Below are 11,934 nucleotides of genomic sequence, written 5' to 3' on the forward strand. Positions count from 1 at the left end.
GGAGCGGGGCTGCGCTGCCGCTTCTCCCCTTCCCGCCCCCGGTTCCCACCCACGGGGCAGCCCCCGAGCGACCCACGCGCGTCAGGGCACGGCTGGAGGGGGAAGGTGGTGTTTTCCTGGACCCCCCTGGTCGGGATTTTTCCTCCCAGCTCCACGGAGGAGTGAGGGTGCCCGGCATCTCAGAAAGCTCGGCCGGTGGGAAATGGGAATCGCGGCTTCTGCTGGAACAGCCCAGGGCCAAGGAAGGTTTGGGAGATGTGGCGTGGAAAGAGGGAATCGTAGCGTAGCAGCAGCTGTTTGCTTGCCGAGTTATTTCTGGAGATTGCTTTGCTGTGATGGATTTTTTTTTTTTTAACTGTCTGTAGGAAGGCGGGTTTGCATCTCACTCCTCCAAGCCGTGGTGCTCTCCATTGGCTGAGGACGGGTGTAAACCCAGTGCTTTGGCAAATACTGATCCAACTGGTTAGCTCTTCTTCCCTTATTCCTAAGGGCAACTCCATAAAAAGCACATAATCTGCACCTTTTTTATCTTCCTTCGTGAGATTTGGCTGCTAGCTCATTGGGGCCTTCCTTGGAAAGGGCTGTCTCTCTCTGGGGATCGAGGTCTGGCGTGTTTGTGAGGCACTTTGTGTAATACAAGATGACAGCTGTGACGTAAGTACACCAAAACTTTTGAACATAGCCTCAGTCATGGTTATGTTTGGATATAATTTCCCCCACTTTCCAGGAAAATTGTATTATGTCGGCTGGAAGATAAACCAGGCGCTCCTGCTGCCGAGGGGCAGGATGAGGAGGCAGAGATGGATGGGGCAGTGAGGGGTGTTGTACCCGGGTTTGTTAACGGGACCAGGACCCTGAGCTGCCTGGTGCCACAGAAAACTGGGTGTCATTGGGTGCAGAGTGGCTGCGGCTCCTGCCCAGTGAGTCACAGGATTGCTCTTGTTTACAGCCACCACTTTGCTCCTGCCAGCCTTATTGTAGGCAGCTGCCAGCTTCCTCCATGCCTGACTCCAGCCCAGGGCATGGAAAGGGATTTCAGTAAGGTTGGTGTTGCAGAACCTCTCGGACTAGGAGGGGGACCCCCATTCAGCTGTTGAAACACAGTGATGGCCATTGCTTCGTGGCTGAACTAAAACCCCTTCACTGCTGCTTGGGTCATCCCCACGATGCTTGTGCTGGCATCTTCCATGAGCAGGGATTTGTTGGCTGTGCCAGGGGAATTGGATACTGCCCTCACTGCTCTTGAAAACACCTGGCTCCTTGTTGGCTCTGTAGCAGGTCCCATGGTGCACGTGTGGCTCTTTGAGATCTGAGGAGGAAAACAAAAAGATGTTAATACCAAAGAAACTCGAAGACTCTTTAAGATTTTTTTTATTTTTAAAGATGTTAATTCTGAATTAAACTTTTTATATTGGCAAATGCCAGAGAAACTAGTTCATATGAGGCAAAAACATACTAAACCAACTATAACTTGGAGCAATCCCATACAGGGTAGACTGATTTTGTAGTGCTTTTCCTAGAGCTGAAGATGGGACTGAATAAATGCCCATTGTGGGACTCCTGGTGCTCGCCCAGTGTGTTGCAGAGCAGTTTGCAAAGTTTCCAGTAAGTTTGCTTAATGTGACCTTACTCAGTTGTGAGACACTCCCATAATTATGGCTGCAATTAAAGGCAATAACAGCCATTTACATAAGATGCCAGTCCTTTTAAATCGGTGCATCATCTAATGAGAGCATTCATGTAGGGATAGCTGTGCAGGATGAGGCCCCAAAGCTGGGATCATTTTGGGCAGGATTTTGTTTCAGAACTTTCTTGAGGTCATTCAAAGGAAGGATCTGCTATGAAATAGGACATTTTGTTATGAAAATGTACTGATTTATAAATATAACCCTTACCAGTAGCAGGATGTTGTTGAATTGAGTGATTGTAACATTTTATTTTTTTATGTATCATCCATCCCATTAAAAAAAAAAAAAAATCAGCTGGGTTGCACCAGTATTTTTCTCAATTTGATTGCGTCAATGTCCCTTCTGCTCTTATGAGTAAGAGATTTGGTAAATCCGACTTGTGGCCAGTATTTAATTGCTGGTGAAGCACTATGGATGTGTTCTGAATGGCTCACTGGACTTGCATGGTTTCCTTGGGGCTTAACCTCTGTGTATGATGCCCACAGATTTTTCCTTGAGATAAATATAAATATTAGACTTGAAGTGCTGGAAAAGATTTGGGGAATGCTTTGGCTTTCTTCTGAAAGAAATGACCTGGTGGAGTATTCCCACCTTCCCACTCCATATGTTTTGTTTCTCTTTTTTTATTTGTTTGCTTTAATTAATTGAATATGGTGTAAACTTGTGGCCCCACACCCTGGACGGGGCTTCTTGGGAAGAGTCACAAGGCCAGTGTGGTAGAAAGGGTAAAAATTCTCAAAATACAAGTGTGGAGGCACCAGCTGTGAGCCTGAGAAATGCAGAGTTCCTGGGTCTGCACTGATTTTCCCCAGAAGCCATTTTTTCTCATTTTAAGAGAAATAATTAGTCTGTTAGCCTTTTCTCACAGGCAGAGTGTTTGGCTTGCAGTGTCTGAGACCGTAAGAGGTTAAGTAATTAAATTGTAAAAGGAAGTAAAAGAGAATAATCAACTCCAAACTCCCTAGTCTGTCTAGTTGGGCTCTCCAGCATCTAAAATTAAGTAATTTAGGTTAATTCCTGATTTCACTTGATTTTTACCAGGCACTCAAAGTGGGGCTGCAGTAGAGAGTAATAAATTTGCTTCATGTTGCTGCACACAGGTTGTTATTTCCAGTGGTGCTGGATTGATTTTGAGCATGGTTTGGTCATGCAGTGGGGCAGTGTCAGGGGCAGTGCTGGCCAGGTGTGCTCTGACAAGGTTCCACGTGGGGCCAGGGTGGCTTATAAACCAGGCTTGTTCCTGGGTGCCTGCCAAAACCTGGCCCCAAGTACTGTAATCACTCACTAATTCTGAATCCAGATCTCCAGACGTACTGAACCTGTTACCTGCTGAGGTACTGACCTGGTGGTGCTGTGTGAAGTAAAATTACAGGATGCTTTGGGTTGGAAGGGACCTTAAAGCTCATCCCATCCCACCCCCTGCCGTGGGCAGGGACACTTTGCACTATCCCAGGTTGCTCAGGTCCCATCCAGCCTGGCCTTGGACAGTTCCAGAGCTGGGGCAGCTGCAGCTTCTCTGGGTGACCTGTCCCAGGGCCTCACCATCCTCACAGGCAAGAATTTATTCCTAATATCCCATCTAGCCCCATCCTCGGTCAGTTTAAAGGCATTCCCCCTTGTCCTGCCACTCCAGGCCCTTGTCAAAAGTCCCTTTCCAGCCCTCTTGGAGCCCCTTTAGGCACTGGAAGGTGCTCTGATGTGTCCCAGAGCCTTCTCTTCTCCAAAATCACTCTGATGTGGTGAGCCTCTGAATTTGTGTCCATGCAGAGAAGAAATACTTGGGGGTTTTTTGTGCAAAATATGTCAACTTACCTGTGCTATTACAACAGTGCAGTTTTAAGTGCCTTTAGGGAAGTGTTTTGATTCTGTCAAATTTAGCTCTGATTTGAGAAGCTGGTGAATGGGGGGCTCTCCTGGATGTTGGTGTCTGCAACATTTAAGGGTCTGAAGTAATGCACTGGAATTAATCCTGAAGCCCTGAAGCACAGAGCTGCCATGAATACAAGTGATGAGTCTCTTAATTGCAACTGACTTTTATCCTTGTGATGGATAAAAAGGATGTTTTGCAAATGTTTTATTAATAAAATGGGATGGATTTGTCATGAGTGCCCTTGTAGAAATAATGTGCCTGTTACATTGAAACATGGAATTTAAGGCTGTAATTTCTGCACTTGGGTATCTGAAATGCCTGTATGGCATTAGTTTCCAGGTGATTCAGTATGTTCCTATAATGTTTACGGGCCGTGCACAAGTAGAAAAATGTAGGAAAAGGTAAAAAAAAAAAGTGTGAATAAAGGGTTTTAAGTTCTTGCCTCCTTTTTTGACTCTGAAGATGAGCTAAAGTTGCCCGAACTCCTTCCTGCGGAGCTATTTTTAAAGTTTTCTTCTGTTCCTGCATCGTGGCCTGTCTGTGTGTGGAGCTGGCTTCACACATGTTGTGCCTTGCCCTGGGCACTGCCAGGGGAGCTGTGTGATCCAGGCTCCCTGGCAGCTGTTGTCTCTAAACAAGAGGTACCACAGCCCCCGCCAGCCCCGGATCTGCTGCGGGGTTGGTGCTTGTCACTCGAGTGACTCCTAAAAATGGCTTGGACGTGCTATTCCTGCCTGGCTCGGAAAAGCCACTCGTGGTGCTGCTTCTCTGGAAGTGGATTCCCACGTGAGGGATTTCTCCATGTGCACACAGCAGCAGACTTGGTGAGCTGGCTCAGTGTGAGCTGGCACTGCAGAGGCTCGGTTTGATCCTGCATGTGTTTTAGGTGCCTGAATGGGAAGGTTTCCCTGAGCAGCAAGAAATCCTCATGTCTGGGTTAGGTATGATTTGCCAGGGGATAGTTTAAATCAAAAGATGCAAAGACAAGATATTTGTGGAGGTTTATTAGAGCTAAAAGCTTCTGTATGACTACACCCCCCTTTTTGACATAAGGAGCACAACCACCATGAGCTGTTTTAATGCATCTGAAACGGCCTCTGACCAATGACCACTAACAGTATTTGGGTTTAAGTCTGGCTTTTCCTTCCTTTTATGGTCATATATCCCTGGAAATCTAATTGCTGTTGTTGGTTAATAACAAGCAGCATTTGTTGTCTGTGGGAACCCTGTTGATATCCTTGAGCTGTGCAGCATTTACCTTCTGCATTAAGAAGGGGATAAAAAAAAGAGCTTTGTATTTTTTTTGCTGCTACACATGTGAAAGTGGTTTCCCCAAAACAATGAGGAGGGTTTGTGGCCTCTTGCAATTAGAAACTGTCAGATGGCTTGTGAGAAGAGATGGGCTGATGGGGCAAAGGAGGAGGGGGAGCAGCCCTGTTGCTGCTGAAGTCATTACTCATTTTTTGTGGGAGATCGATCTCGCAGATTCTTCTTTTTTTTTTTTCCCGAGAAATGCTCCATTTGGGGATTGGAGTAGAGCAGCTTAAAAAATCCAAGCAATTCTGGAAGAGATATCTCCCACACATTTATGCCTTGGGGTTTTAACTGATTTTTCTTCCCCAGGCTGGGCCAGTTCCAGGGATTTGGGCTTGTCTGGCATCAGTCTCAGGTCTGATGGGACCAGGTCAAAGCACTGTGTGTACTGGGAGCATTGGCAGGGCACCTGCTCGCTCCTGGTAGCCAGTTTTTATTAAAATGTGGAAGACTAATATTTCTGAGACCTCTGTCCTGTGTGAAAGAAGGTTCAGATGTCCCTGGTGGTGAGGGGGTACCTGAGCAGGCACAGAGCAACCCAGGGTGGGGTGTCTGGAGCCAGCAGGCCTGGACAGCTGATGTTTCACTGGAGGTGGTGAGTGTGAGGGCTGGTGTGCTCATTTGCTTCTGATTCCCTTGCTTTGTTTTCTATTTTTGTATCCTGTTTGGCTTTCAATTGATATTTAAATTTTGGAATGTGTTTTTACACATTCTGGTACCAAAGGCTGTCCCTTATGCTGTATGTGATGGAGTATGGCCTTCTGTGCACCTGGATTAGTTTTTTTATAATGTGTTTTCTCTAGAGACAGTTGTGCTGAACCAAAGTTATTTTTTCAAAATATAAAGAGAACTCAGGTGGGCTGCTTTATTTTTTTTTTTCTAATAGAAGACTTCTTTACTAATATTATGCTGGAGCCTCACTTGGTGAATGTTTCCCCTTGCAAGAGTTTCATTTGTAGCCTTTCTGCTGTTTAGCCTGTCTGCACTCTGTAAATTTGATTATTTTGGCTGTCATAATTTTATTACTCCTATTAAGCTTCCTCATTTGCACATTGATCCTGTTAGTCTCAGGAAGCTGATAAGCCATCTAGCTCTACTTGCAAAATGCACAGAAAATGAGAAGTCTGCCCTGGAGGCTCTGAATGCTTAGATGCAGGGTGTCTGGCCTGTATTTTTTTCCCCTTCAGTGCTGTTTTAGCCTACCTGACTTCATTGCAGCTTGCCAAATTAAGATGAATTTTTGCTTTATTACAAATTCTGTCATTGGTAGCTTCTGAGAAGCTTTGCTCTGGTTTGCTTGTATTTTTATTTGGATGAATACCCTCTTTTTTCACAGAGCTTAAGAATATTTCCAGCGGCAGCTGGCGTCGCATATGCTGTGGGTTGTTTTCCTCCTTGTGTCAGCGTCAGTTTTCCATGCTGGCTTTCCAGAGGGATTTATTCTTTACTTCCACAAAACCTGCTTTGCTGTTGCTTGTGGGACATGCAGGAGCCCAAGTGTAACTGAGAGGACTTTGGGCCCGTTGCTCTTTGCTCTTGCTTCCACTGCCGTGGGCTTTTCCCTCAGTGACCTACTTGCCCTCTAAGGCAGGCTGGACTATCCCCTGTTGGACCTTTAACTCCTGTCCCCCTTTTTAAAACTTGTTCTGGCTCTCAGTGGAGTCTCGTCCCTCTTATAAGGTGAGGTTGTACCGCCTCTCCCTCAGCCTCCCCTGTCCCAGGGCTGCTGTGGGTGCTTCTCCCTATTTACATGTTCTTTATGTCACTGAAGTGTTTGCAGACCCCTGGTTTGTTCCTGTTCTCCATCACCTCCCTGCACAGTCACTGCTGCTTCCAACGAGTTGTTGCTCTTTCTTTGGTGATGTTCTTCCCCTGCTCCTGATCCAGCGTTTCCTCCTCCTCCCACGGTTTGACCTTGCCTTGCTCTTGTCTCCCTGCGCCCTTTTCCAGGCGTTCACATGGCTTCAACTTCTATTAAGTGCCGATGACTCACAGATTCACTCTACACCTCCGAGGGTTTGTCACCCAGCCCAGTGGCTGTTTTCCTCCTTGCCTTTTTCCTTTTGAGTTCCCCATCAGTCATTCAGTATTTCACGCCCCAAACCCCGGGTGGTGCTTCCCAAGCTCTCTTATCTCTTGTCTTTTAAAGTGCTGCTATCTGATAGGTAGCTCTGTCCCAAAGCCTTCAAGATTTTTTAAAAATCATGCATTTGAATCGCATGCAAATGTTGTGTACTCTTTGTTGTCAGTATATTTCTCCTTTTTCATCTCATCAGACAACTTCCCTAACGCAAGTAGTTAAGTTTTTACCGATGTTTTTCTTTGAAGAGACCAGTCTTGTGGAACTGTACTTCTGAAGTCAGTTGACAGCATTTGGTTTTAAAGATGGTGTAAAGTGTTTTAGTTCCACTCTGAGAAGGCAGCTGCCCTTGTTTTATCTTTTTTTTTTTATTTAGCAGCCTAGACCAACTGTTATGAGCAAGTGGGATTCATTCCTAGCTGAGTGACAGGAGAAAGGATGTGTATACACCAGAAATGTTCAAATATCTAATATAAAAGTAGCTGAGCATAATTCATAAGCCTGTCAGCCTGGATAAGGGCTGTCTGTTGTACTTAAAATTGTCAATCCTTTCCTTGTGCTCCTTTTTGTTACATTACTACTCATACCTGCAAACTCAAACTCGGAATTGGGGAGGTTTTCTGATATGCTTATGTGATTGCAAAGGAATAGGGAGTTTTGAGGTGATAGAGGGCTTTCAGACTGCTTAGCAGAGGTTGCTTGTAAGCAGGTTCAAGAGGCACAAAGACATCCCCATGGATGCAGGTGTGTTTTTGTTTTTCCTCTCTTTCAAATACTACAGATTAGTCCAGCCTTTGTTTTCCACGGTTATATTATGGATATCAGGTAACTGAAGTGGACTTGCTGCTGTAGCACCCTTGCAGGGAGGTGGGGAGTGTCTGAGGGTGCCCCCAGCACACAGGGGCTGTGCCAGGCTGGACGTGCTGTTGCTGTAGTAACAACATCAGGTACGACCAGAACAACGTGCAGGAATGACTCTCCTCAGCGCCCTTGCCATCTTGGAAACTCGGGATTTTCACTTAACCCCTGGACATGTGAATGTAAATAGGCAATTGGTGCAAATGCTGTCTGTTTTGATGTCCTCTTTCTGCGTTTCTTACAAGCACAGGCCCCCTCATGTAAATAGTTTGGAGTCCCTGGTATACAGCAAGAGGGTTTATCTACAAAGGGCTTTTTAACACTGGGTTGTGCTCAGAAAACATGAATAATGGATGCCATCTTTGCTTTATGTTGCATCATAACAGGAAGATTTAAAATGTTGCTCAACTTTGTGATGATGGGAATAGTTTTAAGCAATACCTGGAAGTGCCGCTTGAGGATCTTGCCTGTTTTTCAGGGAAATAATTCCAGTGTTCTCTCAGAGGTAAAGATAGGAGGTGACTGCTTGGACTGGAAGTGTAAAGATTTAGTGATTTGTCCTTCAGATTTAACAAACAGAATTAATGCAGGCTAGCCTTAAATCTTCCCCTTCATGCCAGAGTTAACATAGGAAACTTCCTTGTGTGAAAACAACATCATCTCATCGAAAGGGTTTATCTCCAGACATTAAATTTCTCCCACATTTAAAACAGAGCAATTATTTCTTTTGAAATGTGATAAACAACTAAACGAACATATTTATATACTTAGAAATAATGGAAGTACTGTGAGTGTCCATGCTTTGAGGAATGGTTCACATAAAGATGACAAGAACAGAGTGACAGTGTGGCAAAGTGTGTATTTTTTCAGTTGATACCACTGTGTCTGTGAGTCTCAGTGTTTGCTCTGGGGTTCTCATGCAATCCATGTGTTGGTGAGATGACGTTCTGCTGATAACCTGTATCTCCCCAAGTAACCTTAGATCGCCTGATAGAGTTTATATTCCTGCAATACCACGAGTGAGTTCTGTAGAAAGCCATCCAGGAATTTATTGGTACAATTCTTACAGTAAAACTTTTGTATGGCTGGTACCTGTTTACTGATGGTTAGGTCGTCATGGTTTGGAAAACACAACCCTGCTGGAATCCAGCCACACATGAACACTGCTGTGAGGGACACCTCATTGCTTTGCATGCACTGTGAATAACTCTGATGATGTTTCAGTAGACAATGAGGAAAATACCATAAATGCAAATTATTGTGAGAATTATCTGTCTCTCCAGCCAAGTGCGTTATGAGGCTCCTGAGTGCCCAAACCATGTCAGATCTTCTGTTGTATCAGATTGATTGTATAAGATGTGTTGATGGTTGTTGGAATAGATGGGAGCTTGTTTTCTTGCTGATTGACATGACATGAACATCTTCTGTTTGGATGAATTATTTTTCTTATCTATGCTAAGGAATATTTTGTTTCAGCTCAAGGAATCTCTTTAGTATCTGTGTTGATCCAGTTTTGTCTGTGTGGAATCTTGGTTGTTGTTTAAATCTACTCCTCAATTAGCACTGAAGAATTTTCTTGTCCTTAGTAGTAGCTCATTCTCATCTAAAGCATGATTACATCTGGGTATTTGTTATCAATCTCTTTGACAGATTGATCTGTAGCCATGAAGTCTAGTAGTAAAATGAACTCTTACAAAATAATTTCTGAAGGTGTGTCTTGCTGAGGGCAGATTCTTGTTTTACTTCTGAATTCTTAATGGCTTTTTGCTTGTCTTTGAGGTAGCAGTCTGCTTCAAGACAACTGGAACATTTTCCCTTTAGGCAGTGATAGGAAATAAGATATGGAGTGGATGGTGCCAGCAACAAAACTTACCTGTTGCTCAGAAGAAATGAAGGAAGTGCTAGGGCCGTGTATCACAAGGCCTGGTCCTTGTGATTTCAGTTGGTTTGGAATCAAGTCCCAGATGGAAGGACCTGTGGAGAGGGGAAGTGGGATGCTTGAAATTTTTGGGGACTTAGTGGGCTGTTTGTCATTTTTGCTGGGTTGACTCCTGGGACATTACACTCTGGGAAAACAAAAAGGATGGCACTTTGGGTTGAGGAGGGAACCATAGGTGTCCTTGATGAGATGGGAAGTCTTCATTTAAGAAGCTGATGTAGCAAAATGTCCTGAGAGCCTAGACTGAGAAGGTGTGAATCAGTGTATGTCACTCTGCTAACGCAGCGTTGCACCTCTGCCTCGATTGCTCATTGTGCTTGCTAAGCTCTGAACGGGAAGGAACTGGCTCTGTTCTCTGTGGGAAGCTCTGTGAGAAGCTTTTACCTCCAGAGGGATCTCTTGTGCAGGATGACTGTTTCCAAGGCATACTCTGTGTCATCATCCAGGAGATCAGGAACAGCTCAGGGAGGAAGAGAGGTGCTTCTTTTGGTGCAGCTTCCTTTATCTCTGGATTTTCTTGTTAATTGGATAGCAACGCTGGGTTAGTGCCTGGCTTACAGAGGTCACAACATACTGAGCAGAAGGGCATTGTGTTTTAGGCAGGTTGTTAGGGACTTCCACAGGGAGGAAAAACCTGCCAGGCTTGATCTGCCCTTCAGGAATATGGGAATTACCTGGAGGAGAGAGCAGTCTGTTCCCTGCTGAGGTCTCAGTGTAACAAGGGATGTGACAGAACAGGCCAAGTGTCCCAACTGCTCTGCAGTACTTCGGTCATTACAGCAGAAACGGGGTGCAGCTGCAAGTCTTTTCACCATGTAAGAACACCCAAACAAAGACTTGGTCAAAAAAGCCCATCAGCCCTGTGCCCCACATCAGCTGTGTGGGGAGAGATCTCTCCCATTCCACCTGAAACCCAGTTTTGAAATGCTGGAGCATTGTTACTTGTGAACAGAAAGGGTGAAGCATAGTTGTGTGTTTGGTCGCTGACTCCTCTCATTGGCTTGCAGTGTTGTAACAGCCTCGTGTATATTAGATAGCTGCTGTCCTGGGGTGATGCTTCCAGCTGCGCAGATTTTGGCCAATGAAGGACTGCCACCAGCTTGCTGAAGGTATAGTTGACTTTTTTTTTTTCATTAAAAGAGAAAATTGGTTATAAGTTCAACAGGAATTCTCCTGTCTGCTTTATACAAACACTGGTGTAGTGTAGCAGGCTGCCTGTTAGCTGGTCAGAGCCAACCAATCCCTGTGAAATTGGGAAATTTGGGTAGGTGTCAAAGCTGGCTGTGTAAGATGTGTGTGGCTGAAGGCTGTGCTGATGTGTGTCCGTATTTCTTGAGTAACAGATGTATGTAATGATCATTGCAATGTCTGTGTTCCTCTGTGTCTCAAGTTGTGCCGAAACAAAGCTGGTGCTGTGCTGGGGGTGATGTCTTTTAGAGTACCTGTAACTGGGTGGCCTCACAGCCCTGTCTCTGCACCTTCTTAAAGGGGGATAAGGATTTAAACTCTGATCTCTCCTCCTCTCACTCTTGCCATATGAGGAAAATGCAGATACCAATGTTAAGATGGAATAATTTAAACTAGTTTCTGTTTGTCGCTTTGAGCTAGAACAGTAACCTGCCAGTTGCAATAGAGAAGGTTTGGATTTAGGTTTTTCCACCTGATTATTGCCAGTTGCATGTGTAGAGGTCAAATACTATGGATTTTGTCAAAGTAAGTAGCTGAGAATGCAGGGTTGAAAAGTATATCTCACGACTTAGTGGAAGGAGAAGTGCTTTAGAGAAATTGAAGTAATAGGTTAATGATGAAATACAATTTGTTGGTGTTTAATATCTAGAAAGAAGTGGGGCTATTTAGTTCTGCATGTGGACTCACTCCTCCCAATATATTTTTTTTTCATTTGGAGGGGAAAATAACTCAGGGCTGGTAGACGGACTTTCCTTCCCTGTAGCTTTCTGTAACCTCTGGCTCTACCTTATGTGCCTAAAAGCCAAGTCCTGATATATTTTACTTCTGCGGAGCTTTGCTATCTCCTGGCACGGCGATCCCGGTGTCACTTGGCTGTGACAATACATTTCGGAAGCGTAACAGGGAATTCCTTTTTCCGGGAGACCTGCTTGGGCACGGGCGGCTCGGCAGGCTTAGAGTCGTTCTGAGCACCGAAACATCAGCACAGGGACAGCCA

At 45.0% G+C, this 11,934-nt stretch overlaps 1 protein-coding gene across 4 annotated transcripts in view; it reads left to right on the forward strand.

The window, feature by feature from the left end:
* LOC103614257 (6-phosphofructo-2-kinase/fructose-2,6-bisphosphatase 4) overlaps positions 1-11,934 on the forward strand; it is a 53,628-nt gene that overhangs the window by 5,307 nt on the left and 36,387 nt on the right. Inside the window, exon 1 of one of the 4 annotated variants that reach the window (XM_008632155.2) lies at positions 10,771-10,858. The exons of the other annotated variants lie outside the window; for them this stretch is intronic. Within the exon in view, the coding sequence (XP_008630377.1) occupies positions 10,831-10,858 (28 nt within the window). The 5' untranslated portion in view covers positions 10,771-10,830. Of the gene's footprint in view, positions 1-10,770; positions 10,859-11,934 lie in introns of those variants that run through there. 4 annotated transcript variants of the gene reach the window in all.

Source organism: Corvus brachyrhynchos, unplaced genomic scaffold (genome assembly GCF_000691975.1).
Source record: "Corvus brachyrhynchos isolate BGI_N302 unplaced genomic scaffold, ASM69197v1 scaffold4, whole genome shotgun sequence".
NCBI classification, from domain to species: domain Eukaryota; kingdom Metazoa; phylum Chordata; class Aves; order Passeriformes; family Corvidae; genus Corvus; species Corvus brachyrhynchos.